This window comes from Sinocyclocheilus grahami, unplaced genomic scaffold (assembly GCF_001515645.1).
Source record: "Sinocyclocheilus grahami isolate Dianchi unplaced genomic scaffold, SAMN03320097.WGS_v1.1 scaffold275.1, whole genome shotgun sequence".
NCBI lineage: Eukaryota > Metazoa > Chordata > Actinopteri > Cypriniformes > Cyprinidae > Sinocyclocheilus > Sinocyclocheilus grahami.
Window position 1 is genome coordinate 1,175,033 of NW_015505454.1, and position 26,098 is coordinate 1,201,130.

General features: G+C 37.4%; 1 protein-coding gene across 2 annotated transcripts in view; it reads left to right on the forward strand.

Moving 5' to 3' along the window:
• Positions 1-8,266: 8,266 nt before the first annotated feature.
• Positions 8,267-26,098, forward strand: part of LOC107599955 (globoside alpha-1,3-N-acetylgalactosaminyltransferase 1-like) — an 18,279-nt gene continuing 447 nt past the window's right edge. The window contains exons 1-7 of one of the 2 annotated variants that reach the window (XM_016291711.1): positions 8,267-8,398; positions 20,866-20,901; positions 21,344-21,370; positions 22,194-22,241; positions 23,588-23,617; positions 23,718-23,855; positions 25,305-26,098. The exon at positions 25,305-26,098 is cut by the window's right edge and continues 447 nt beyond it. In XM_016291711.1, coding sequence (XP_016147197.1) covers positions 8,334-8,398; positions 20,866-20,901; positions 21,344-21,370; positions 22,194-22,241; positions 23,588-23,617; positions 23,718-23,855; positions 25,305-25,995 — 1,035 coding nt within the window. In that variant the 5' untranslated portion in view covers positions 8,267-8,333 and the 3' untranslated portion in view covers positions 25,996-26,098. Of the gene's footprint in view, positions 8,399-14,253; positions 14,564-20,865; positions 20,902-21,343; positions 21,371-22,193; positions 22,242-23,587; positions 23,618-23,717; positions 23,856-25,304 lie in introns of those variants that run through there. The other variant, XM_016291712.1, reaches the window with a different exon arrangement.

A 26,098-nucleotide genomic window follows, 5' to 3' on the forward strand; every position in this document is an offset into this window, starting at 1 on the left:
TGTGTGTGTGTGTGTGTGTGTGTGTGTGTGTGTGTGTATGTGTATGTGTGTGTGTGTGTGTGTGTGGGGGGGGGGAACAGGATCACATCACAGGAGAGTGAACTGCCTGTCAGAAATCATAGCAGGTCAGCTATCTTAACCGCGGCTTGTGTACTGCATCATCACTGTGTCTGTCACACAACTCTGTTGCCCTTTCGGGCTTGAACTGATGGTAAAGCTAACAACATTATTAACTGTCTTGATATTTATTTTGAAAGATGAAGCTCGCGATTATGGTAAGGGGCGTTACATTTCCGATGAGTGCTTGTGGTGTTCGGGCCAATCACAATGCACTGGATCAGCTGGCCAATCAGAGCAGACTGTGCTTGTCAAAGGAGGGGGCTTTGTTGAGTGTTTGAGAGAGGCGGGGCATAGAGGACCTACAATAATGTACAGGATTTGAAAAATAATGAGTTTTTTGAACATTAAGCATGTCAACATATTCTGTTACACCAAATACACAAAATAATGATCTTTAAAATAGCATCATATGACCCCTTTAATTCAAATTCAAGTTACTTCTTATTTATTCTCATAGATTGCATTTCATTTAGTTTATAGCTAAATGTTAATTAATGCATTAATATGTACTAACATGTAGTTAAGGTGAGTGTTATTCATGCATAAATCCAGTCGTAGTAAAGGTTAGTTCTTCATTGGTTCATGATTACGTCCTATACCTTCACAAATCATGTTTAAGTATTAATTCAGATATTAGTACATGATTATTAATGTACCTTTATTATAAAATGTTACTAGAAAAGGATAATATTCTATAGTAACCAGATTTAAACTGAGTTTTAAACCTAAACCTCATTTTCATGAACTTTTCCTGCTCAGTCACAACAAGGTAAATGTAGTATTACATTGACGCATCTGAAGAACAACACATATACCTCATCTTATTGCTGATGATCTGCTGCTGCTGCTCTATGTAATCATAAAATCAATTGAATATGGTACACAGAGTGTGAATTTGTATATTTACTATCCAACTTATTTTTCCGTAAGATTGCGTGCAGCCATTTGTAAATTTAATGTGAGGGGCTTCCGGTGTCATTGTTGTTGTGCAGCTTGACATTGAGGCAGCATGGCAGGAGGAGTCTCATTTGAACAAGTACTTCCTTTATAACAAACCCAGTAAAACTGCTTTTTATCTGTGGGATGACAAACAATATAAACCACAAAAGATAAAAAATCATCCACGTCTCTCAGGTTTATAACTACCGTGATGTTTGTCTAAAAACCCATAGCAGCTGTTAACTGAAGCATACATGGCATGTGTACCAGATGTTCCTGGTTCACTAACAAAACATTAGGCCGAATATGTTTCATTATTTATGTATCAACATTTGTATTGACCAGATGGTTATTTGGATGAAATGTGTTACTGTCACAAATTCAGTCCATGGACTTCTGTTTATTCACCACCAGAGGTCACCCTTTCCATTTCATTGACTCTCGCACTACACAAACTGTTGCATTGCACCCCGGACTACATTTCCCATCATTCTTTGCACAATTTGCACACTGCCCTGATTGCACTCATTGCACACAGCTGTTTCTAATTACCTCATTCACTATATAACACCCACTCTAACCACATTTCTCGGCTGAGTATTGTTTAGCCTGTACCCCTTTCTGAGTCTCCGTGTTTTCCTTGTTTTGCCTTGCCTGTTTTTGCGGTTTCTGATCTTTGCCTGTTTCCTTGGATTTCTCCCTCTCGTCTCGCCCCTTTTGATTCTGTCTGCTGATCGGTGACCTACGCTAGCCCTAGGACTATTCTTGTGTTTTGCCCGCCATATACCTGTTTGCCATTGTTTTGACCCTGCCTGTGTACTACGTCTCTTTAATAAAGCCTGCAGATGGATCCACATGTCTCACGTCTTGTCAGCCCCGTTACAGTTGCATTGCAAGACAATAGTTTGTCGTGGTTTCAAACATAAGCTACATGTTACAGATGACAAATTTTGAATGTTCATATATTGTTTGGGTTTTGTTGTACAGTAAGTCAATACTGCCATATAGCCCATGTTTTTGAGCTATGCATCTCAAACATTAATATTATTTTTTTTATTCTACAAATTAGTTGTTTTTTCACAACTTCCAAATAATGCTGTTAATACCCCAGTTGTAACAGTAGGTGAGGTGGTTGTATAACTAATAGAAACATTCTTTTTGTACATAAAATAATTCTAATTAAATGTACTTTTGAAATAAAATTTTACTTCTTTTTTTTTGTACAAATTAACTAGATTTTTTTATTATTTAAAAAATATAACTAGATTTAATTATTTAATTTTAATAATAATTTTATATATTTTACAACAGCACACAAATGAAAAAAGAATATGAAAAAAACCACAAAACAACAACAGTGTGTGCATGTTCAGTTCAATTAAGTTTAATTCAAATTAATTTTTTATAGCGCTTTTCATGATACCAATCATTGCAAAGCAGCTTTACAGAAAATATTAAGTGTCTACATTACATTTAGGAGTAGGTTATTAGTGGTGACTATGGCAGAAATGTACAGTAAGAATCATGCAGTTAGTTACAAATTACACGTAATCAAAATAGATGGTGAACACTATTAACTGCAATGATTATATGTTGTGATTAAACTTTGCGATTGCGATTAAAGGTTATGATTAAGCAAAATGTGATAGTTTTATATGTTGTTCCAGGGTTAGCATCATCTGAGGTCTTCTGGGGGGTTGGCATCATCTCTTCTCAGGTGTTCAGTCATCTCAGATCTTCGTAAGTGTTGGATCCAGACTGAAGCTTGTGTAATTCCTAGTTGCCTCGGGATGCAAGTCCCGTGGCAGAAACAGAGAAAGAGATAGAGACTAAATTAGCGTAGCTGCTGTTCCAAACTAGCAAAGATGATGTGTTCAACCCAAGCAAAAGAATGAAAATGTGCATTTGATCAGGTATAGCTGAAGTGCAACGTTACGACATGCATTATGTGAATGCTTGGCTAAAAACATTTGTCTTTAATCTAGATTTAAACAGAGAGCGTGTGTCTGAACCCCGAACGTTATCAGGAAGGCTTTTCCAGAGTTTAGAAGCCAAATGTGAAAAAGCTCTACCTCCTTTAGAGGACTTTGCTATCCTAGGTACTACCAAAAGTCCAGAGTTTTGCGACCTTAGGGAGCGTGATGGATTGTAGTGTGATAGAAGACTAGTTAGGTATGCAGGAGCTAGACCGTTAAGGGCCTTATAAGTAAGTAGTAATATTTTGTAACTGATGCAGAACTTAATAGGTATCCAGTGCAGAGACTGTAAAATTGGGGTGATGTGATCATATTTTCTTGACCTGGTAAGGACTCTAGCAGCTGCATTTTGGACTACCTGTGCATGTTAAAGGAATAGTTCACCCAAAATGAAAATTTACTCACCCTCAGGCCATTCGAGTTGTAAATATGTTTGTTTCTTCGTCAATCTGGAGAAATGTACCATTACTGTATATCACTTGCTCACCAATGGATCCTCTGCAGTGAATGGGTGCCATCAGAATGAGAGTCCAAACAGCTGATAAAACATGAATCCAGTCCATCAATTAACTTCTTGTTAAGTGTAAAGCATATGTTTATATGAGGAAAACTAATTGAATCTGTCCAAAATACCAGTTGATAATTCATAAAAATGCTTTTGTCCAAATCTGTTCCAGAGACAAACTTATCGACATCTTGGATGGCCTGAGAGTGAGTAAGTTTTCCATTAATCAGTTTCAATTTATGACTTAAATTTATGCACACCTTTGTAGACTTCTTTTCAATTTAAGATATTGTGATTGCATATTAGAGTTAAGTGTGTGTCCATTTCTCTTTAAGTGATTCCAGTCACAAAAATATAGTGTAGCTACCTTTTCTGTTTCTAGATTTTTTTAAATCTCTGCTGTGAGAATGAGAACCGACAGGTGTCATCAATTTACGTAAAGTTTCATTTGTTTGAATTCTATTCATTTCTAGTAATTACAGCCTACAAGTGGAAATGTTGGTTAAACTGAAAACATTTTATTTATCAAATAGTAAAATTATGACATTTGTCTTCTTCTACTGGTGAAATTACCCCAAAGTAGCTGAAAACTGCAATATGGTGCAACAAGTTCTCCAAACAAGATAATAATTCAAAACCAGAATCAGTTATTTAAAGGAGTCATAGGATGCTACATGCACTTTTACAAGTTGTTTGAACTAAATGTGTGTTGGCAGTGTGTGTACACAACCACCCTATAATGATAAAAATCATTTTTTTAAAAATCTGGTTAAATGTTTTCCGCTTTCTCAAATCGAGCCGATCTCAGATGCCTGTCTGTGTGACGTCACAGATGTCAGTCATTTACTCCCGACATCTGAGCCGCTGAACTCGCAGTGGATTACATTTGTTTCTGAAGGGAATGCACCCCCGATCTACATAAATGCGTCTATGTTCGTGCTAATCATTCATGATCTAGGCTCATCTACAGAAGGAATATAATGTTTTGTAATGAATCTTTGCAAATCACCTTTCCTAATAATGTGCTAATTAGCAAGTTTCACGAATGCGGCTAAAGTAAACAGTCTCTCTGAGAGCAGCTCGGAAGAGAGGGGCGGGATCAGCAGAGCTCATTAACATTTAAAGGAAAATGCTACAAAAACGGCTTGATCTGAAAAGAGCTGTTTTTGACAAGGTAAAAAAGTTTTTTTTTTTACTATTTTAACCAAACTATGTTACAGACTTTTCATTAAGACCCTAAATAATCATATCAACTTGTGGAAAATTGGCATCCCATGACCCCTTTAACTATTTGATTGTTGTTTACAGCAAGAGTGTCCAATTCTACTTTTGGAAGGCCACTTTCCAGCTTAGCTCCAGCTAATCAAGATCTTAAGGATCACTAGAAACTTCCAGGGAGGTGAACTGGAGATAAACTCGGCAGATAGGTGGCCCGCCAGGAGCAGGACTGGACTGGTATGTATAGCAAACATTTGAGGTATGTGATCTAACTGGTAAAAAAAACAACAAGAACAACACTACCACCACACAAACTAAAAAAAACAAGATCGTGGTGAATGTTGAGCTGAAATTTACCGTAATTATAAGGTCCAAAATCAAGACTACAATTAATTAGCCCAAGGTCAAATTTTATAAAAATTTGAAGAGATGCGAATGGTCAGGTGTTTGTTGACTGTTCTTGTGAAATAAAATGGATCCAAAGTTACACACACACACACACGCATGTTTACTTAGCTATCTAAATGGGAACATTCCATAGGCGTAATGGTTTTTATACTGTACAAACTGCATTTTAAGTAGGTACACACACACACACACACAAAATGTACACCTTATTTACCCCCGAATTTACACCTAAACTGCTACACCAAATGGAGCTGGGTTTCTTTTATTTATTTATTTTTCTTTTATATTTTAAATATATTTTTAATGCTCTAACGGAGCATGATTTTTGTAAGCTTCACACTGTTAAAAGTCCCTAGCCACAATAAGGCTTGTACCAGGGTGTGTCATTTAGAACTAGTTTTGCGAAGTACCTTTCCTTGAAAAATAATTTCATGACCTTGGCAGCACCAGTGCTGTAACATAATTCACCGTCTATCAAACGTAGTGGTAAAAAGCATGTTTTACAGTTTTTCTGAATTGCTAAAACACATTTCTTGAAACCATCACTCATTTTCTCAAAACCTTAAACACAAATCCAAATACTCAAACTAAATTCACGAAACCTCTGATTCTTCCATCAAAATCAAACAATCACTGCAAAACCATTTCACTTGCACTCAAAATCAAACGGTGCTCTCAGATCACACACATGAGTCAATAAAATAAACACTACAGAGCATTCATTAGATACTGCAGAGAAAAACGGAGAACACAGCATCCAGAACATTACAGAAAAAGTATATTGCATTGAGTAAACAATTTTGCAATTCTGTAAAAAAGTATAGTAATTGCAACTGAGTAAGGTGAATGTATTGTATAGGCCTACTGTATGTACTGCAAGAATAGTATTATGCTGAATATTGAATAGTACTGAATGTTTGTATATATTCAGCACTTGGATACTGCAAAAATACTGCAGTCCAACTGCAAAGGCCAAAAAGGTCAAATAAAACTCTAAATGAATAGCATATTACAGTACACTCAAATACTGTAAGTTATCAGCGTCAATGAAAGATTAATTCTGTCTCAGCATCATGTTTTTGTGCTTGAGTCCGGCCACATCACAAGTAATGTTGTCTTTTTTGCTAGACAAAGAGAAAAAACCCTCTGGTCTGACAGATCCAGCCTTGATAGCACTCTCTAAGCCTTACTCTTTCTCTCCTCATCCTCCACTTCTTACATGTACTCTTGCTCCTCTCCTTCTCAGATTGTTTCCATCTATTGTTCGTATCATCATTCATTCCTCTGTGCCACTTGTGCACTCTGAACTGGCTCATATTTTGTACAGTTGGTTTGATCACATCATTAGAAACAAGTGTGAACAATTTTGAATCGTTGTGTGTAAATGACAACTGTGCTTTAGTTGTGTTTAACTTTTGCCGCTTGTGTTTAGCATTTTGCCGCACAAATGCATCACAGTGTGATAAGTGTTTAAGTGAATGACAATGTGTTTAAAAGAGTGCATGAGATTTGCAAATAGAACCTAACTGCCTGAACATGTTTAAGGTTTAGCAGAAAGAGTGCTTTATTCAACAAATTGGTTTAAGCTTGTGAGAATTTGGTTCAGAGATTGGGGTTTAGTGTTTTAGCAATTCAGAAAAACTGTAAAAGCTGTGGCCAGTCTTACTGGAACAGGCCCAAATGTACACTGAACAAAATTATAAACGCAACACTTTTGTTTTTGCCCCCATTTTTCATGAGCTGAACTCAAAGATCTAAGACTTTTTCTATGTACACAAAAGGCCTATTTCTCTCAAATATTGTTCACAAATCTGTCTAAATCTGTGTTAGTGAGCACTTCTCCTTTGCCGAGATAATCCATCCACCTCACAGGTGTGGAATATCAAGATGCTGATTAGACAGCATGATTATTGCACAGGTGTGCCTTAGGCTGGCCACAATAAAAGGCCACTCTAAAATGTGCAGTTTTATCACACAGCACAATGCCAAAGATGTCGCAAGTTTTGAAGGAGCGTGCAATTGGCATGCTGACTGCAGGAATGTCCCCCAGAGCTGTTGCCCGCGAATTGAATGTTAATTTCTCTACCATAAGCCGTCTCCAAAGGCGTTTCAGAGAATTTGGCAGTACATCCAACCGGCCTCACAACCGCAGACCACGTGTAACCACACCAGCCTTGCATTAACTGAAGGTTTTCAGTTATTTACTGAATTTTAAATTCAGTTAATCCAAATTGTTAAAAAAAAAATTTTTTTTTTAAAGTGTTGACAACTTTGATTGCCTGGAGTGAGATTTTGGGCTGAATGACTTACCCCTTTTTAAGGAAGGAACAATTCATCGTTAATTAATGCAAATTACTAAAATAGATAGGCCTATGTTGTTATAAGTTCACTTGTTATAAACTGTCCTTAACAGTCCTTAACTTAATTAACTTTAATTTATTTGTGATAAAATCCCAAAAGAAGTACAATATTTGCAGAATACAAGGAGGGAAAGAAGGCAACATGCAGAACAAAAAGCCCCCAGTCTTCTGAAACTATACATTTTATATGCTATGCGTACATTACAGGATGCGACTAGGGAAAGTACCTATTGAAGTTCTTGCAACCATTTAATGATGCACTCAACATAAAAAAACCCTAGCAGGTCTTACTAAGTCACCATGGCCCATGTAAGGCACACAGGATAACTTAATAAGCAACTGTGGTTTTAACACCTTCAGGGAGAATATAACAAAATAAACATATCAGTGGTGTTTGTTTTATTCCTGAATTAATCTGTATTTTTGAATGAATCAGCTGAATAAACGATTGAAGTGACTTGAGAGTAATTAACTTGAGAGAAATCATCCTCTGTGCATATAATGCTTTTTTTTAAGTGAAAAACTTTGGGACGCATATACCCACACTTCAACCTCCCAATGTTCAAACCAGACCTACGCCCTTAGAACTCAGTGATCTATAATGTATTCTGTTCTTTGTATATGCAAAACAGCACTGCATCGATTTCACCTTGCTCAACCAGTTGAACAACCGGAATGCAGCGCAAGTTTCCTTATATTAAATGTGTCCCCACAGAAACACACTCCTCCCACTATGTCTTCCTGTTTTCTTCTTCTTTCAAACATTCAGTTCTTCAAGTGGCTAAAGACGCAAAATCTAACTCAGGAATGATGAAATACCTTCAAAATGCTAATACCTTTCTTATTGTGTTGGCTTGCTTTTCACTAACTGGGTATGTATTTACTTTTTTTGTCATTTTGAAGCTGGCTCACTGTTATCTTTAATGTGTTTGGATCTAAACTACAATGTATCAGTAGTTAAACTGTTTAGAAGTTTAGGGGTAATTTTCATAAAGTTACGGTATTACAGATACAGTATTACGTTTTTTTAAAATTCGTTTAGAAGCAGTATTTGAAGGAGGGTTTAGTAGTGTTGAGAAGAGAGAGAACTGAAACTGAAAAAAGAAGTGCTGTTGTGGTGCGTTTGCATGATTCTGAATTCTCATGTGGCCTGATATCCCCTTATGTGCCACCAGTTGTAAGACCACTGAAGAAATTGTACATTAACCGGTTTCATTTAAATTTAAACCCAATGTCATAATATCTTTTAATATTAATCTCAGAGTTTCACCCCTTCAAACTCCCCTTAAACTGTATTTGTAAAACAAGGTAGTGTATCCATCCAAGCTGAAATGACTTTAGACAGTTTAAAGGGAACTAAAAAAAAAAAAGGAATTTCAGCACAAGTCCATTATAATTTATTCATTTATTATTATAATTTTATCATTTCTGTTGTAGCAGCATACAGTACCAAGATTACCATAGACTAATTTATAAGCTTTTTAGCAGAAGTAGTTCCATGCCATTAATATGCTGCAATTCTCAACCACCTCTGAACATTCTCCCTCTGTCTGTCAGAAAGGCTTTATTCATCTTACAAATACTACTGGAGCAAAAGTCCACAAACAAAAACACAATATGCCCACATGTTAAAAATGTATCATTATCTCTGCGGCAAACCCACTTTTCATTAACAAGCATGGGCACAATGTATTTATGACTAACCAACTAAAAAGATTTCATAAGATATGCATATATACTATTAGAAAAACCCTTTTATTCTGGAACACATTTTAACATTTTATGTTTATCACACTAAAAGTGTTACAGGAAGTGGTTATTGAGGTGTGCGCAATTCTGTAGTCACTCCCACTATTCAAATGATTCAAAAAATTTTTTAGCATTCTTGAACCAAGCACTACACACCCACAACATGTCATAATGCACATTCCAGTCTTTTTTCTACCCAGCTAAGTTTTCAGATCTAACATTAAATCTGAGATAGATTCAATTTCATCCAATAAACACAGACACACACACACACAAACAATATTGATCCCTGCTATTATTCATATCATAGTTGTATGCCAAAACACATGCTTTTATTTAGCACATTTAAGGACAGAAATGTCCTTTGGTAACCTAATTTGATAGTCATAATATTAGACTCCCTTGAGGGATGGACAAAGTGCCTTACACAACCGTCTGTAGCCGCTTTGAATGTTGAAAACAGCGCGAATGACTGTTGTGCACAAACAGAACCAAAACACAAAATAAAATCCAAGCCTGGTCCTCTCTCGTCCAACACTGTCATCACTCCTCCTTTTATCCTTCCGGAGCTCCTCCATGGAACTCGAGACCAGTGAGTGGCGCAGGTGTCGCGCATTAGTATTTACTCCACCGGCCTCGCTCCGTTCCCACGGCTCTCGGCACAATTATATTGTGTACTGTAATTATACATAATTATATTGTAAACATAGTGAATGAATGGTTTGGGAAATTGGGCCAAACCAGTTATAGTGTGCTAGCAATCGTAAAAACATACATTTTTTTTCTTCATCTAACATCTGAGTCTGATAGCCCCTCCACTACATAAGAAAGGCTGTGCCAGTTGAGTGCATTAATTGTCCAACATTCAGCACTTCCATTTTTTATTAATTAAGTGCATCATTGGGGCATTTGAAGTACACTTTTCCTTTTTGGATTCTCCAGTGTAGACGCACTACTCACTATGCACCTACCCTCCTTATTTTGCACGTAAACTATTCCCTGTATCCAGGAACATGATGTGTGAAGTCACACTCACCATCCGTTTATTATCTTCATTGTTCTTTTCAAATGTACAGCCATTAATGGGTCTACTTCCCAATCAAGTGTACAGGGCTGCATTACCCAAAAGAATCGTAAGCTTAAAGGTGCTGTATGTAGGATTGACACCGAGTGGTTGAATTAGGTATTGCAGTCCAAATTCAAAATATTGAATTTTTCAATATTCAATATTTGAATACTTGACGCACACACAGGTTGCCAGATTGACGACACCAACAGGAACGAGCACACTTGATGATGAATGATATTAAATATGCTCTGTTTTCCGCCAACTGGTGGAATAGCTTTAAATGGCCAATAAAGCCCATAAAATGCAGTTTTACACTTGCCAAAAAGTGAACTGTTCTTTCTGCCTCAAAATGACTTGATTTAATTCATGGTTGTTGTCAAAAAGTATTTCAGCAGGTAAAAAGGACTGAATTAACTATAATCTGTCAAATATAACAACCATGAATGAAATCAAGTCATTTTGAGGCAGAGATAGCAGTTCACTCAATAAGTAGAGTCTGTAACCGGCCCGGAACGCACATTTTCAAAGGAGAATAATTGACTGTAGCATTGTTTTTCAGATAAACAAGTATGTTAAAACTGCAGTCCAACTTTTTTAGGTTAAAAATGATCCAAAATCAATATTTGAGCAAGTACATAACCAGCCAGTGTTCAAAACTATCTCCTTACTTTAGCCCGATTCACAAGGATTATCTTATAATAATGTTTTCTAATTTGAGTGGTACGGGAAGGTTTTCGCGGGAAATTCGAGCATGCTCATTACGTCACGTCTGTAAACATGAAGTTGTCCCGGCTACTAGACTATCACATGTGAGGATGCTGCAGGTGGCAGATCGTTAGCCTTTTCTCACAGCAGCTAGAATAATTAAATGTCAAAAAATCATTTGGATGGCGGATTGTAATCAAGAAAGGATGATATGAATATCATGAATGATATGAAACATGTGAATGAAATTTAATTATATTCCAGTTTAAATGTGCTTCTGATTACAGATATCCTGGGATTACACAAGATTTGTATTTTAAAGACAACCAGTTCGAAGGGAGCATAGTTTGCTTTTTGGGTTAAAATAATGTCTTGGTATGAAATTCGAATTGTATGACAATTAGACATTAGACTGTATAGAAATTGAAATCTACACACACTATACTCATAGTCACGTAATGCTGATGTTGTTAACATTAATAATCTGAGAATAAAGTATAACAATAATAATTTGCATGGTTTGATAAATCACTATTGGTAGCACGATTTATTGCAATGCTTTTTTCCACAGTTGGTCAGAACAAATGTGGCAAACTTGTTACTTACTTGTTCAAGACATAGGCTGGAATCTGTGATTACTAAGTATATAGGATTCACACCGGCGCAGTGACTGACTGCCACACATACTCCTCAAAACATTAGATACATCCGTGCTGGGGCCGTGCCAGAGTACAACCCACGCAAGGAAGATAATTCCGCAAGTAACTGCAATTCCAGGTTTTCAAACAGAGATGGCGACAAAGAGGCTAAATTTGCGGACTGCAGCTTTAACTTGGCATGTTTCTGAATTATCTGCAAACACATTATGGTATTTTTATGCTTTAGTAGAGTCAAAAACTTACATAAAGCACCTTTAAGTACATCGTAGACCCATTACACAGGGCAACTTTTTGAGCAATTTTGCCCGGCAACTTTTTTTGAGCAATATTTCTTGGGCACTTTTCCAATGAGAATGGGTAACAAATTTCTATCTGGATATTTTAGATCGGTCGTGGGCCCTGTGTCTCACCTGGTTGCCCATTGACGGCAGCATTGCTCAAAAAGTTGCCCGTGTATCATCAGGCTTACGATACTTTTGGGAAATGCAGCCCAGATTGTTTTAACATGTCAGTATAGAACCTCAGTAAGTCTAAATAAACTCATCTTTGTAGCCTGGCTCTTATTTTCTCGTGTTGTACTGTCAGACAGCTAGCTGATTTTACATGATGACTTAAATTTGGTCTGTGACAGACTGACCAATGCTTTCTCCTGGTTACATTTCATCAATTTCTTCCTTTAACATTAGGGTTAGGTGTGAGAATATATTTGCTCATTATATAACAATAGACATGATTGAAATGTCCCAACAAAGCTACAGTATGTGGTGTAGGCTACGTTTGTATGTGTGTGTGTGTGTGTGTGTGTACTGGTTTATATATCCTGGTGGGGACTTAAACCTGACTACACACAGACTCATGGGGACTCGTGTCACGGTGGGAACCTAAATTGTGGTCCCCACGAGTACAAAAGCTTATAAATCATACAGAATGAAGTTTTTTGAAAATCTAAAAATGCAGAACGTTTGCTGTGAGGGGTAGGTTTAGGGGTAGGGTTGGTGTAGGGCAATAGGTCTGTACAGTATAAAAATAATTACGCCTATGGAGAGTCCCCACAAGGAACGCAAACCAGACGTGTGTGTGTGTGTGTGTGTGTACTAGTTTATATATCCTGGTGGGGACTTAAACCTGACTACACACAGACTTATGGGGACTCGTGTCACGGTGGGAACCTAAATTGTGGTCCCCACGAGTACAAAAGCTTATAAATCATACAGAATGAAGTTTTTTGAAAATCTAAAAATGCAGAAAGTTTCCTGTGAGGGGTAGGTTTAGGGGTAGGGTTGGTGTAGGGCAATAGGTCTGTACAGTATAAAAATCATTACGCCTATGGAGAGTCCCCACAAGGAACGCAAACCAGACGTGTGTGTGTGTGTGTGTGTACTAGTTTATATATCCTGGTGGGGACTTAAACCTGACTACACACAGACTTATGGGGACTCGTGTCACGGTGGGAACCTAAATTGTGGTCCCCACGAGTACAAAAGCTTATAAATCATACAGAATGAAGTTTTTTGAAAATCTAAAAATGCAGAAAGTTTCCTGTGAGGGGTAGGTTTAGGGGTAGGGTTGGTGTAGGGCAATAGGTCTGTACAGTATAAAAATCATTACGCCTATGGAGAGTCCCCACAAGGAACGCAAACCAGACGTGTGTGTGTGTGTGTGCGTGTGTGTGTGTGAGAGAGAGAAGTGTTTGTGTGTGCAACTGCGACAAGATGGGAAGTGCTTCGAATCAAACTCAGAAATTATTTTGCACGGTCATAAAAAAGTATTTGATTTCAGAAATGCTAATATATTCTGAAAACTAAACGAAACAATTTGTAACAATTTAGGGGGTTGTAGCGTGTCTTGTTTTTAAATATTTTATTCACCTCGTATTTTGAAAACTTTTCCTCATGTCACTGTCTCACTTCAGCTCCCTCCACATTATGTGCAGGTGTTCCATCCTGTTTGATATTTGGCCGTTTTGAGTGCGTTTCGTTTCACTTTTAGACACACGCGCGCACACACATACTTCCGCACTTCCAGTGCACGCTGGCATTTTGAAGTGCGTTCCACTTAATGCAGTGGACAAGGTAGAATTATATGGAGAGACCTTAGACACCTCAATTTTTTGACCGAGTGAGCGAGACTACTTCGTATGTATAGCCTACTCCAGATATACCACAATACTACACGATCACCGACGTCACCGCAAAGCGCGTTTAATTTACCCTCACCTCAAACAACTTTATATAAATCTAAAATGCTGCATTAACGGACCGAGGGGGCCCCGCTCCCTACCTCGCACCGGGCCCCGCGTCAGCAAAGGACGGCCCTGAACATAAACATCAGTGACGTACATCCGAGTCAGCGAGACGGAGGCAAGGGCATAAATAGGCTATATGAAGTTGAGTGAAGTACCCTTTGTTTTCCTAATTTCTCAAAAATCTCTTTTAATGTTGCTATAGCATTTGCACACATATTCAAACACGCTGGGCTGGGGTATTGTTTACAAAAGCAAATGACTGGGTGTGGCATGGGTGTCCTCTGACCAGGTGCGTCATCCAGCCAGGTTCAGAGGTTTTTCTTACACCAGAACACATTTTGTGTGAAGCAGACAGCGTTACATTTTTTTTTTTTTTTTTTACATATGCATTCAATGGCTTTTATAAAGAACTCTGCACCAGAACCCGTAATTAAACCGTGACAAAGCTCAGACAGATTAAAGCCAGTTGTACTGTCGTTGGTAAGATCTCTTTCTTGCGGTCTACTTGATATTCAGTCCACGAAGTGAACAAGGACAAACACAGAGGAATAATGAAGTTTCAAAATATTAACACTTTACTTCTTATACTGGCTGGCATCTCAGTTACTGGGTATGTATTTACTCTTTTGTAATTTGTAGCTGGTTTAGGCTACTGTTGTCTTTGTTTGGATCTTGAATTATTAAACTAGGCTACAGTGAATTGAGCGGCAATTCTTTGTTCGATTATTTTGAGTATTATTCAGTACTGAGTGTAAATGCTCAAAATTCCCCACACTGTTAAAATATATATTTAAAAAATAAAAAGATTCATGAAATACTCCTCACTTGACCAACTGTAAGAGACCGTCCGGTAGTAGATTCATTGTTCCGTTTAGCTGGTAAAATTATTTATTTGAACTGCTTGGATTGCAGTTCTGAATCAAATGTAAAAAAGGATAAGAGAGAGTATAAAAGGTGAAACTGAGAAGGTATTTACGCCTTTTTTGCAGCAAGCATTTCAAATTTACTTATACCACTAAACATCCTGTGAAAACATTAACTTTACAAGTCTGTCAGACATTTTTCGTGTCTAAGAAATATAAGCATACTTCTTTTTCCGCATTCCGTCGTGCACACATCCGGGTGCGCACAGCTTTTTACTCCGCTGCGGTGAGTCCAACAATAGTGGCCTCGTTCTGTGTCTGCATTCACCTGCGCATGCGCTGTTGTAAGGTAAGGCTAGAAGGGACATGTTTGAGAAGGGATACAGCAACTGGGCATGCGCACATCAATATAGCATAATTTTTGTCACATTGTACAACAATTACTGTTTTTGTATTATTGTAAGGGGTAGCTTTAGGGTTGGGTTGGGTTAAGTGTAGACTTTAATAAAACAATCTAATATGTGGAAATTTTTATATCCTCCTGATGAAATTTAAGACAAAAATAATGTTTTCGGACATGAAATCATAATCTTTTGTTTTGTTGTAAATTACTCATTCTACAGATCTCTGCACTAGTGTTAAATGCTACTGTTTCTGACAGCTTTGCTAAAGTTTCTGACAGATAATATCATATTATTTTGCAAGTCCCTTAATGTGCTATTCTGTAAGCAATAACCTGTCCATGGGCTTTTTAAATTACAGTCAGTTTAAAGGTGCAATGTGTAATATTTACATCGATCTATTGACAGAAATGCAATATAATATACATAACTATGTTTTCAGAGGTGTATAAAGACCTTACTTAATGAACCGTTATGTTTTTATTACCTTAGATTGAGCAATTTATATCTACATACATCGCGGGTCCCCTTACACGGAAGTCGCCGCCATGTTTCTACAGTAGCCCTAAACGGACAATCTGCGCTACACAGCGCGTTTCGTCACTTTGTTGTTCTTGCGAATAAAACACTGACACAATGATGAACAAGTATTAATATTCGCAATAACATCGATTTATTGAATAATTAAGTAAATACAATTCCTTAATTTACCTTTGTAAAGAAATCTCATTGCTCTCTGCTGTCTTTACCGACGACATCTTAGTCCTGTATCGGCCACCTTAGCTTCTCTAAAGGGAGGGGGTGAGCAGGGGACTGAGCCGTTGGTTGCAATTCGCAACCTCCCCGCTAGATGCCGCTAAAATTTACACACTGCACCTTTAAGTGCCGGCGATGCAGTGTTGCCAGATATTGCTATTAAAACAAACAAAAATAAAAAATAAAACGAAATTATTTCAACTCTCTTTTGTAAATAAGATCAGATAAAGATATCGCTGACCCTAAACTGAAACGTCCTACTTTATTAACTTTCTAAAATGTCAAATTAAGTGGAAAAGACAAGTCTAATAGACAAGTATAATAGGTGGATCTGGCAACACGGAGGCTGCGACCACGCCCTCGATCACAGCTCTCTCAAGAAGACTCAAGCTGCGTCCGAAATCGCATACTTCCATACTATATAGTAGGCGAAAAACAGTATGCGAGGCGAGTAGTACGTCCGAATTCATAGTATTCGAAAAACAGTAGGCGAGAAGTACCCGGATGACCTACTACTTCCGCCCGAATTCCGTAGTATGCATACGATGGACACTTTACTATCCCATGAGGCCACGCGAGAGGAGGCGCCATATTCGAGAACGGCGGAAGGCGGCGACGCGGCTCTCTTCAAGTGTAAGTACCTCAGGGAAAAACCTTGTTCACTGTGGTTAAATTGCACTTGTTTAACATGATCTAAGTGAACGGCTGACTTATTGAAAGTTTAAACATTGTAAGTCGATGAGATGATTTCGTGAGTCGGCTGTAAAAAGATGTTTAATCGCCGATGAAAGTGTTAAGGATTTTAAAGGTGATGATTTTTTTAAAGCTCTTTAAAGTTAGGCGCTGTTGTGGAGACGCATGTCACGTGACAACGTCAACATGGCGGATGTAGTACGTCCGAATTCCATTCATACTACTCGCATTCATACTATATAGAACCTACTTTTTTAACGGTCGAGTAGTACGTTCAAATTCAAATGTAGTACCTACTAAGCAGTATGCGATTTCGGACGCACCCTCATTCACTCCGGCAGCGTGTCGCAGCGATCATTGTCATACCACGGACGCTAAACATTTTTGCAAACTGTCTAAACTGAATTATACCTGTCATGCAGACATTCAAATTAGCAAATTAGTCACTCAGAGAACAAATTTGATTTCTGAACATGAAGTATTTACCGAGGTCTGGACCTCATAGCTGGCTACGGGCCTGACGGCTGTGATTGATTGTATTGCATTAATAGAAAGCCAAATAATATAACACGACAGCGCGATTTCTCCCCTGCTCCTTCGGAGGTCTGTGCACGCCACTGTGCCCTCAAAAGGGCGTACATTTCGTCTAACAGTAGGGGGGGACAATAAACGTAAACATTTCTCAAGAGCAATTTTTGAAGGGGCCACAAATAATACAGCTAAAATTGTACTTGTAAGGATATGTATACACAGAGGAATGGCTTACTACTATTAGTGCAGCAGGGAGACCATGCCAAATTAGACAACGTAAAGCTGTTGTGGTCGCGCAGCGTCAACGCTCATGTAGCCTACTATCCGTCACAGTGTTGCCAGGTCCACGGTTTTTACTTTGGAATTGAGCTACTTTATCACGGTTGCCGCGGGTTGAAGCAACCCCAATAACGTGTATTTTAGCCCCCGGAATGCCATTTGTACCGGGGGACCCCTTCGAAACGCGGATAGTTTGGGCTAGTTTTGAGTAGCAATTGGGCGGGTTTTGTTATGAAAACCTGGCAACCCTTTCTGTCAAGCATGCAACGTTATTATTGGTAACATAGCGACTCCAATAAAAGAAGACCAATAAAATTTAGTTTACCAATATATCTCCTCCTCTCAGGTTCACATAGGGTGGTGAAATAATCCTTTGACATGATTAAAAATAATGAATGGTTCCTGTCGCCGATTACATTTCCCTCCAGTGGGCGTAGTTCTCCCAGTAATATGACAAGTTGCGCTCTACTTTTGTGTCCTTAAACGCTATTTTTTTGGGGTCGACAGCTTATAAAAACGTAGTTCTGTGTTTTTTTTAGCTTTTTTACTGTACACCTTGTCACATAGCAGCTTTTAGGCATTGTTCTGTTTTATGTTGTAAGTCAGAACTGACAAGGAGGCAGCTTCCCACAATACAAAGTCAATGGAGAGGGGTAGATTGTCCCTCCCGGTGGGCGTGATTTTCAGATTATGTCGTGTGTCGCAATTCATATATCATGAATTTATATCTTACCAAAAAAAAGCACATTTGAGAATTGTGCTGAGGATAATCGTGAAGCAACAATGAAACTTTAGTCGTGCTTTGTTATCCTAGACAAAATCTTCACATCTTGTATTTCAGGTTTTCAGTCTCTTTGAGCTTTGTGCAGCTAGTTTGAAGTATAATATTGCAAAACATTATGACCTTGAAATTACATGAGTAATCATTTAATTTGTTGCATGGAATTGCCACTGGACTAAGTCCGTTCGGAAACTTTTAATTAAAATAATAATAATGGTGGTGATGTTGCATAAACGTTGTGATGTGGCATGGTTCTTTTTTTGGTATTTTCACTAGAATATCTCTTTCAAATGTACAGTTTATGCTATTTTATTAAACAATTAATAAAGTTTTTTTGAGGCATGTAGTAGCAAGTAAATATCCATGAGCAGGATATCTCTCTGGAGTATTTGATTTTGATTTGTCAATCACTGCATCCAGAGGTCAAATATAGCCTATTTACATGTAGCCGGCCAAACTGTATTTCAATATTGTTCCTGACAACTATTATACTGTGCTGTGCTTAAAACATCTCAAATAAAAACATCTGCTAAATGAATAAAAATTAATCTCATTATTATTTATTTATTTGGCTACTATGTGTGCAATAAGCAGGATAATGTACAGAATAACGTGATAACTAGATGATTGGTCTTGTTTTCTACACTACTTATTTCTGCCCTGCACACAGAAAATAAAGTTGCAATGGTTTGCTAAATAGTATTATTCCTGAGATCACAAGAGGAATGACTTAATGAAATTCATGTTTGTTTATGCATGCCCTTGTTTGTTTATACTGTATGATTTCTATGGAAGTGTGTGTGTGTGTGTGTGTGTGTGTGTGGTACTGACTTTATTTATTGTGAGGATATTTACTATTAAGTGTGTATGTTTTCATCCGTACAATGAAATATTTCCTTCCATAAAGCAGTTTAAATGCTTTTTATGCTTGTTGTCATTTCTGTCACGTTGTTGTAAAAACTGACAAGGATAGTTAAGTTTGGAGGTTGTGAAGTCACAAAATAACAAGGGTGTTCCCATCAATATTAATGGGTTTAAGTACCTGTTTGTCTGCTTTGATCGTGTGCTGCTTTTCTCTGTTTTGTTCTCTACATTAACTTGAAGCTACTGATTTGTTGGCTTAGTGTTGGGTTTGCAGGTTTGGCTACAACTGTAAAGGGGTCCTATTCTGCCTTAATACCATTTATCATTTTAATAAACTAAATATCAATATCAGGTGTGGGCTTTCAAGCTTTTACTGTAGCCTCTACAGTTTTCAGAATGTGTTATTTACATCTGGTGTGGAGGCTCTTTGGGGATATTATGAATGATACTGAATGATTCCGATCAGTCATTGGCTGTTAATTTGCCAGGGGTAGTTTGATTGGTTGTTTGAGTCTGCAAGTAGCTTAGACTGTTGTTGCCTAACCAACACTAAACAGCACCACACAACACACTCCTCCCCCTTTTAGAAAAGGACTATTCTCCTCCGTTATCTTATTATCCATTCCACTTCTCAAATTGAATGAGGATCCAACTGTTAAAACAATGCGGGTAAATCCCTTTCTTCTGGTGTTGCTTGGCATCTTACTAAGCGGGTATGTAATTCCTTTTTGAAATATGTAGGTTTTTTTATTGTCTGTGGTGACTGGGACTGAAATAATGGCCCAGTTGAGAGGTCATTTCATGTCCCTGTGTGTGTGTGTGTGTGTGTGTGTGTGAAAATTGACTATTTTTGCGATCTGCATTTTTGTCCGGTCATCTCCTGAATTATCCTGTAAAACATCTCTCTCTCTCTCTCTCTCCCTCACATTTAACTGTGCATTAAAAATAAATGCAGATCATATGGTGTCAAGATGAGCTCATGCACATCAGAAATTAGATGTCTGGCATACTGAAACATTATACTGAAGGTTTTGTTGTGAAGAAAAAAAACTTGTTTCAGTATGGCCCTGATCCTATTGCAACAGGTGCCAAACAGTTTCTCTTATTTACAGAGGTCTTGTAATCACTTGGAAGTGAAAGAGAGAATGTCGAATGTAAAATGAAACTTCTTACATTACTAACACGACAGATATATCCGTCTTACCATTTTCATATTTAATCACTTTGGGGCTTGTCCATTAGTTGACTGAATACACCCCACAGGTTAGACGCCATATTGAATTTTAGGCAGATGAAAACGATCCATAGCTATAGTTTTCGCATTGACATGTACTGTGTAAAGGTCCTATACATCATCTCATTTTCACAACTCACAACTTTCAAAACTGTTTCATCAGCTGAACATTCAGTATGTTGTTTAACAATACCACAATACTTCTATACCAAACAGCCTCATTTTCATTCCTGTCAAAAATTAAATATGACGCTACACGACTAATAAGCAGTTAATTAACATTCATACGTAAATGAATTCATAGGAATAGATTTAACCCATAGAAGCTTTTCTAAACGTGTGTGTTTGCTACAGTATTTGGGTGTGTAAGAAGATCACTGCAACACTTCAAACTACTGCAACAGGATTTGCATTTGTCTGTGCATTAAATTAAAAAAGTACATTCACTCAGGAAAAAATGTGATCAGCTTCACGTTATCATTCATGTTCTGTTATTGTGTTTCCTCACAGACTCATTTTTTTGGGCTACACCTCTATCTCATTTGGGTAAGTTTTTTTTTCTTTTTCAAATGTAACTACACCCATCAAAACAGCCTTTAGTAAATATCTATAAAACATAACCAGTTAATAATTGCTTATTACTGTTCCTGGAAATAAATGGGATACTCCTGTCTTGGATTAATAATGTAATTACTGTGCAGAAAAATTATTTAAATAATTTCACACAGTTCATAACATGAGAATAAAAGACACCATCTATGACTGAAACTAATTGGATCGGTAACCATGTTAGCATGTTCGATTTGTTTGTTCTGTTCGAGTACATTCAGAGTCAAAGTTATACATAGAGCCTTTTTAAACTTTAAGCTCACTTTCACCAATACTTTGTATAGGCAGCATGCATGCTTTAAAGAGATCATCAAATAAAAAAATGATTACCAAATAAGGGATGCAGTGTTTCTGCATTGTAACTTTATCTCTGTTTCAGATATAAAGAGATAAGATTATGCCTCAAGTAAGTACTGTCACTGCTCATGCACTCACTCAAAACATACACCCATACACATACTGTAACATTATAACATACTGTAAATCGTTCACAGAAGCACACATACACATTTATGTATATACTGTTCAGTCAAACAGTACAGTGAGAGTTCAAACTATTGAAAAATATTTTAAGAATGCTTTGTCTGGTACAGGATGCTCTTCAGTGCTGTCTTAAACATGAATGGAGATAGTAAAAAGCTATAGTACTGGAAATTGGTAATCCTGATTGTAGAACACAAAAAATATATAGATTTATTTCTGTGTAAAGGTTTGAAATTTTTTTAAATAAAAGATAATCATATTTTCCCATCTTAATAGCAAATCGACTTGTGGGGGTTTAAAGAGTTAGAAATATATTGAGTTGTATTTAACCCAGAAAATTCCTTTTACATTCCACATACTTAAACAACCGGTAAAGCTTCTTTGTTTTAATTATAAAAAATGTAATCAAATGAATGTAGTACTGTGTATATACTCCGTAAACATACAAATACACTCACACACTTGCACATGTCTATAAATGATTTGGACCATAGAGGTTTACCATTGCCCACAGTTAATAAGGTAGATTACATGTTGTTATGTGTTCGTAGCTCCGTCATTTATACATGTTCTTTTTGTCTTGCAACTGCACACATTTTTTGTAATTGCTAATGGTGCTTTACTGTGAAGTAAGAGTTCTGTGGATAAATAAACATGTTAATAGAAACATGCAAACCAACAAACACAACAAAAGTTTTAATATTAGAGAACACAGTTATTCACTGATTCTTTACCCCATTTCTTAGCCTAACAAAAGCGCACCAGGAAAACTCGAACTTGCAATTACAACAAGGGTGAGTACAAACATATTCTTCGACAGTTTTGCTCTAATTTATTGTGACGTGTTTGTGGAGTTGTCATGCAGTAAGCCACAGCTCGTCTGTATGGTGCCCCACCATATATTCGTTCACTAGAAAGACCTCAATATAAACTGAATGCTTCAGCTATGTGCGTTAGTCTATATCAGGTCAGTAACTAGTTGGCGTGTCTGTTCATCCTTAACAAGCTATATGAGAAGTAGCTTACTAAATAAAGTATAATTCTATGTGTGTGTCATGTGTAGGCTGTCAATCAACATTAGAGTACCACCCTCAGGCTCAATTAGGCAAGGACACAAGCCTTCTGCTATGTGTGTCTGCATGTGTTCAGCGATTAGAATATAAAGTTTACAAACTGTTTATCCCAAATAAGTGCTTAGACCCAGAATCTGCTCTATACTTCTGCAGCAAGTGCATACAGTGAAGAGGAAAAAGGATTTTATCCAGAAACAAAAAATAGGGTGGGACAGGTTTAGTGATGTATCTTGAAATTACTTTACAAGGAATGTTAAGCCCTATGAAGAGTGCAAAAGTTGGGTTCCAGAAGTATTTTGTATTAAAAGTACATCTATTGTTTGTATATATATATATATATATATATATATATATATTTATTTATATGTAATTAGCATCTTTAAATATTTTTATATATATATATATATAAATTTATTTATATGTAATTAGCATCTTTAAATATTTTGTATATTTCTTCAGGGTTTTTAATTTGTCATTCACAACATTTCTTTGAATTGTAGTAGTTCCTACCCTTGTTAATGTCATTATACGCAGTTGTGTACCTTTTGTCTTCTCGTCAGATTTTCCAGAGCTTTTGTAAGTTTGTAATGTTGTGATTCAAATTGTTGCTGGTTGGTTTGGTTCATGACTTATAACTCTTTATAATGATTGGGAAAAATGTATCCGAAACCAAGGTTTCTAAAAGAAGGGGAAGGGCACTATATAAATAAGTATGTGGCAAGGTGTTTATGGAATGAGTAACTCTGAGGTATTGAATGATAAGACAAGAAAGGTTAAAAGTTGTCAATGGATTTGCTGATTGAAAGCAGATGTTGACAGGTAACCAGTGAAACTAGTGGAGTTTGGGTGTGATGTGCTGCAGACATTTAACTTAAAGTCAGTTAAGACCTTGTGATGTCAAGATCCATGTTCAGCCCACAGTAAGACACACCATCCACAGACATTTGAAAAGTAGGCAGGAGGTCAGAACGGTTTAGAATAATGACAAATTGCAAACTTTGACTTTAGGAGATGAATGCAGTTAAATCCAACTGTTTATTTTACACTGTTATTATTTTATTGTACAGGCTTTCATACAATCAGCCCAGTGTAGTTGGGTAAGAACATACACATATTTAACCTTTTTACATTATTTATTGATGTTTTAATACTACTTTGCATTTCATGCACGTATGTTTATTTGCTCATTTAAAACAGCCTCGATGGCAAAGTTATTGCCGTGACACCATGGTTAGCACCAATTGTATGGGAAGGAACTTTTGATTCATTCCTGATCGATTCAATCTACAAACAACAAAACATCACCATTGCAACTACAGTCTTCGCTCTTGGAAAGTGAGTTTTTTTCAATCTCTTCCTCTGATCTTCATCGGCTTTGAAATTAATTGTAAGAGTCAGACAATTAACAAACATGACTGGCATAGCACACATTTTTTTGTTTGTTTTACTGTTGTTATTTTTCTGTGATGTATAGCGAGAGGAAAATGTGTCTAGTTTTATCTGGCCATCTCCATGGTTTTACCAGTTTCTCCACTAAGCCTGCATGCCAACCTGTTTATCTAGTATTGTGACAGATCCTGCTCCTGGAGTTTAGCTCCAGCTTGACACACCTAAACCAGCTAATCGAGATCATCAGGATCACTAGAAACACGGGGTGTGTTCCGCTTTGCTTATAGACAGACACTCATGAACAGTGCATAAAAAATTCATACAAAAAATAAAAAATAAATCGGCACCATAGCGGATTCATAGCATGATCAAGGGCTCAGGGTGATCCATTAAAACTCATTATACAGGCTTCACCAGCAGTGGGCACTCGGCAGTGATGTACATCCAAGTCCACAAGGCAGAGAGTTAGCAAGGCAAATTAATTTAGAACACAGTCTTAGTGTTCTGTGAGTTTCTTAGTTTTGTTAGTCGGACTTCTAATTTGCATATGTTCTGTTTCCTGTTGTTCCTTGCTGTTTCCTGCACTCTAAAAAATGCTGGGTTAAATATGGACAAACCCAGTGATTGGGTTGTTTTGACCCAGAAGGTTGGGTTAACCATTTAACACAACTGTTGGTTGAAAACAACCCAGTCGCTGGGTTTGTCCATATTTAACCCAGCATTTTTTAGAGTGTTTTTTCTTTTTTCTTGATCTTGTGTTCTTTTGACAGTATTGTTAATAAATAAATGCTTAGCTGCAATAGGATCCTAGGCTTGGGGGGGGGGGGGGGGGGTGGGGGGTTTCCAGAAAGCAGGGTATGTTGCATAATAACCTCAACGCCTGACGTAACTTTCAAGGTAAGTAGCCATAGCAACTTACTCTCTGAACAAACCTACTTTAAATATTTAGCATAAAAAACAATAATTATTGTTCCCAATAATAAAAACGTTTTAAAGATTAAAAAAAGATTGCACAACCCGATACCCAGTACGCCCGATATCTATGATAATAAGCATTAAAAAAGTGGTGATGTTTTGGAAACTGAGGACCATGAGCAAGAATTGAGGATAACTAATGATAAGTTAACCGTGATTTCTTGAATATCCTGCTTTTCCTCATGTCTGAGCTAATCCCGACATTACAAAAGGCAGGTGTGTTCGAACTAAATTCTGCAGAAAAGTGGCCCTTCAGGAGCAGAATTGGACACCGCTGATCTAATGTTTTGTACAGTATATCGAAGTTTGCCTTACAGCCTCCTTATGGTGAATAAATTGCCAAAAGGGGGAAAAAAACTAAAGTTTTTTCCGTTTAATTAATTACTTTACATTTCAGCCTCTCTTTTCCCCCCTCCCCAGGTACACGCAGTTTCTTAAAGATTTCCTGGAGTCCGCAGAGCAGAATTACTTTGTTGGATTTCGTGTGCATTATTACCTGTTCACCGATCATCCAGAACAGGTTCCTGCAGTGAAACTGGGTGAAGGTCGTCAACTGACGGTGTTGACAGTGGCTAGTTCTAACAGATGGCAGGAGATCACTTTGCGCAGGATGGAAAAGCTGGAGAAACTGATCGAAAGTCGATTGGTCAATGAAGCCGACTATGTGTTCAGTCTTGATGTGGACACAAAGTTCTACGGGCGATGGGGGGCAGAGTCTTTGGGTCGTCTTATAGGTGTGATACATCCTGGTTACTATCAAACTCACCGTGAACACTTCCCATATGAGCGCAGGCCCGAGTCTCAAGCACACATTCCTGTTGCTGAGGGTGATTATTATTATGGAGGAGCTGTGATCGGTGGCTTAGTGAAAGATGTACATGAGGTTGCTAAAACCTGCCGGGAGCAGCTGGACATTGATGCAGCTAAATCCATTGAGGCGGCATGGCAGGAGGAGTCTCATTTGAACAAGTACTTCCTGTATAACAAACCCAGCAAGGTGCTCTCACCAGAATACCTGTGGCAGGACTTCAAACCTCACACAAACGAAGTCAAAATCATTCGCTTTTCTCAAGTTATTAAAAACTATGCCGCAGTTCGTCCAAACCCATAATAGCTGTTAACTGAAACATACATATTTATGCACTTTATATGTCATTAGTATGAAAACATGTAAATGTAACAGATGTCCGTGATTGAATAACAAAACCTGTGCC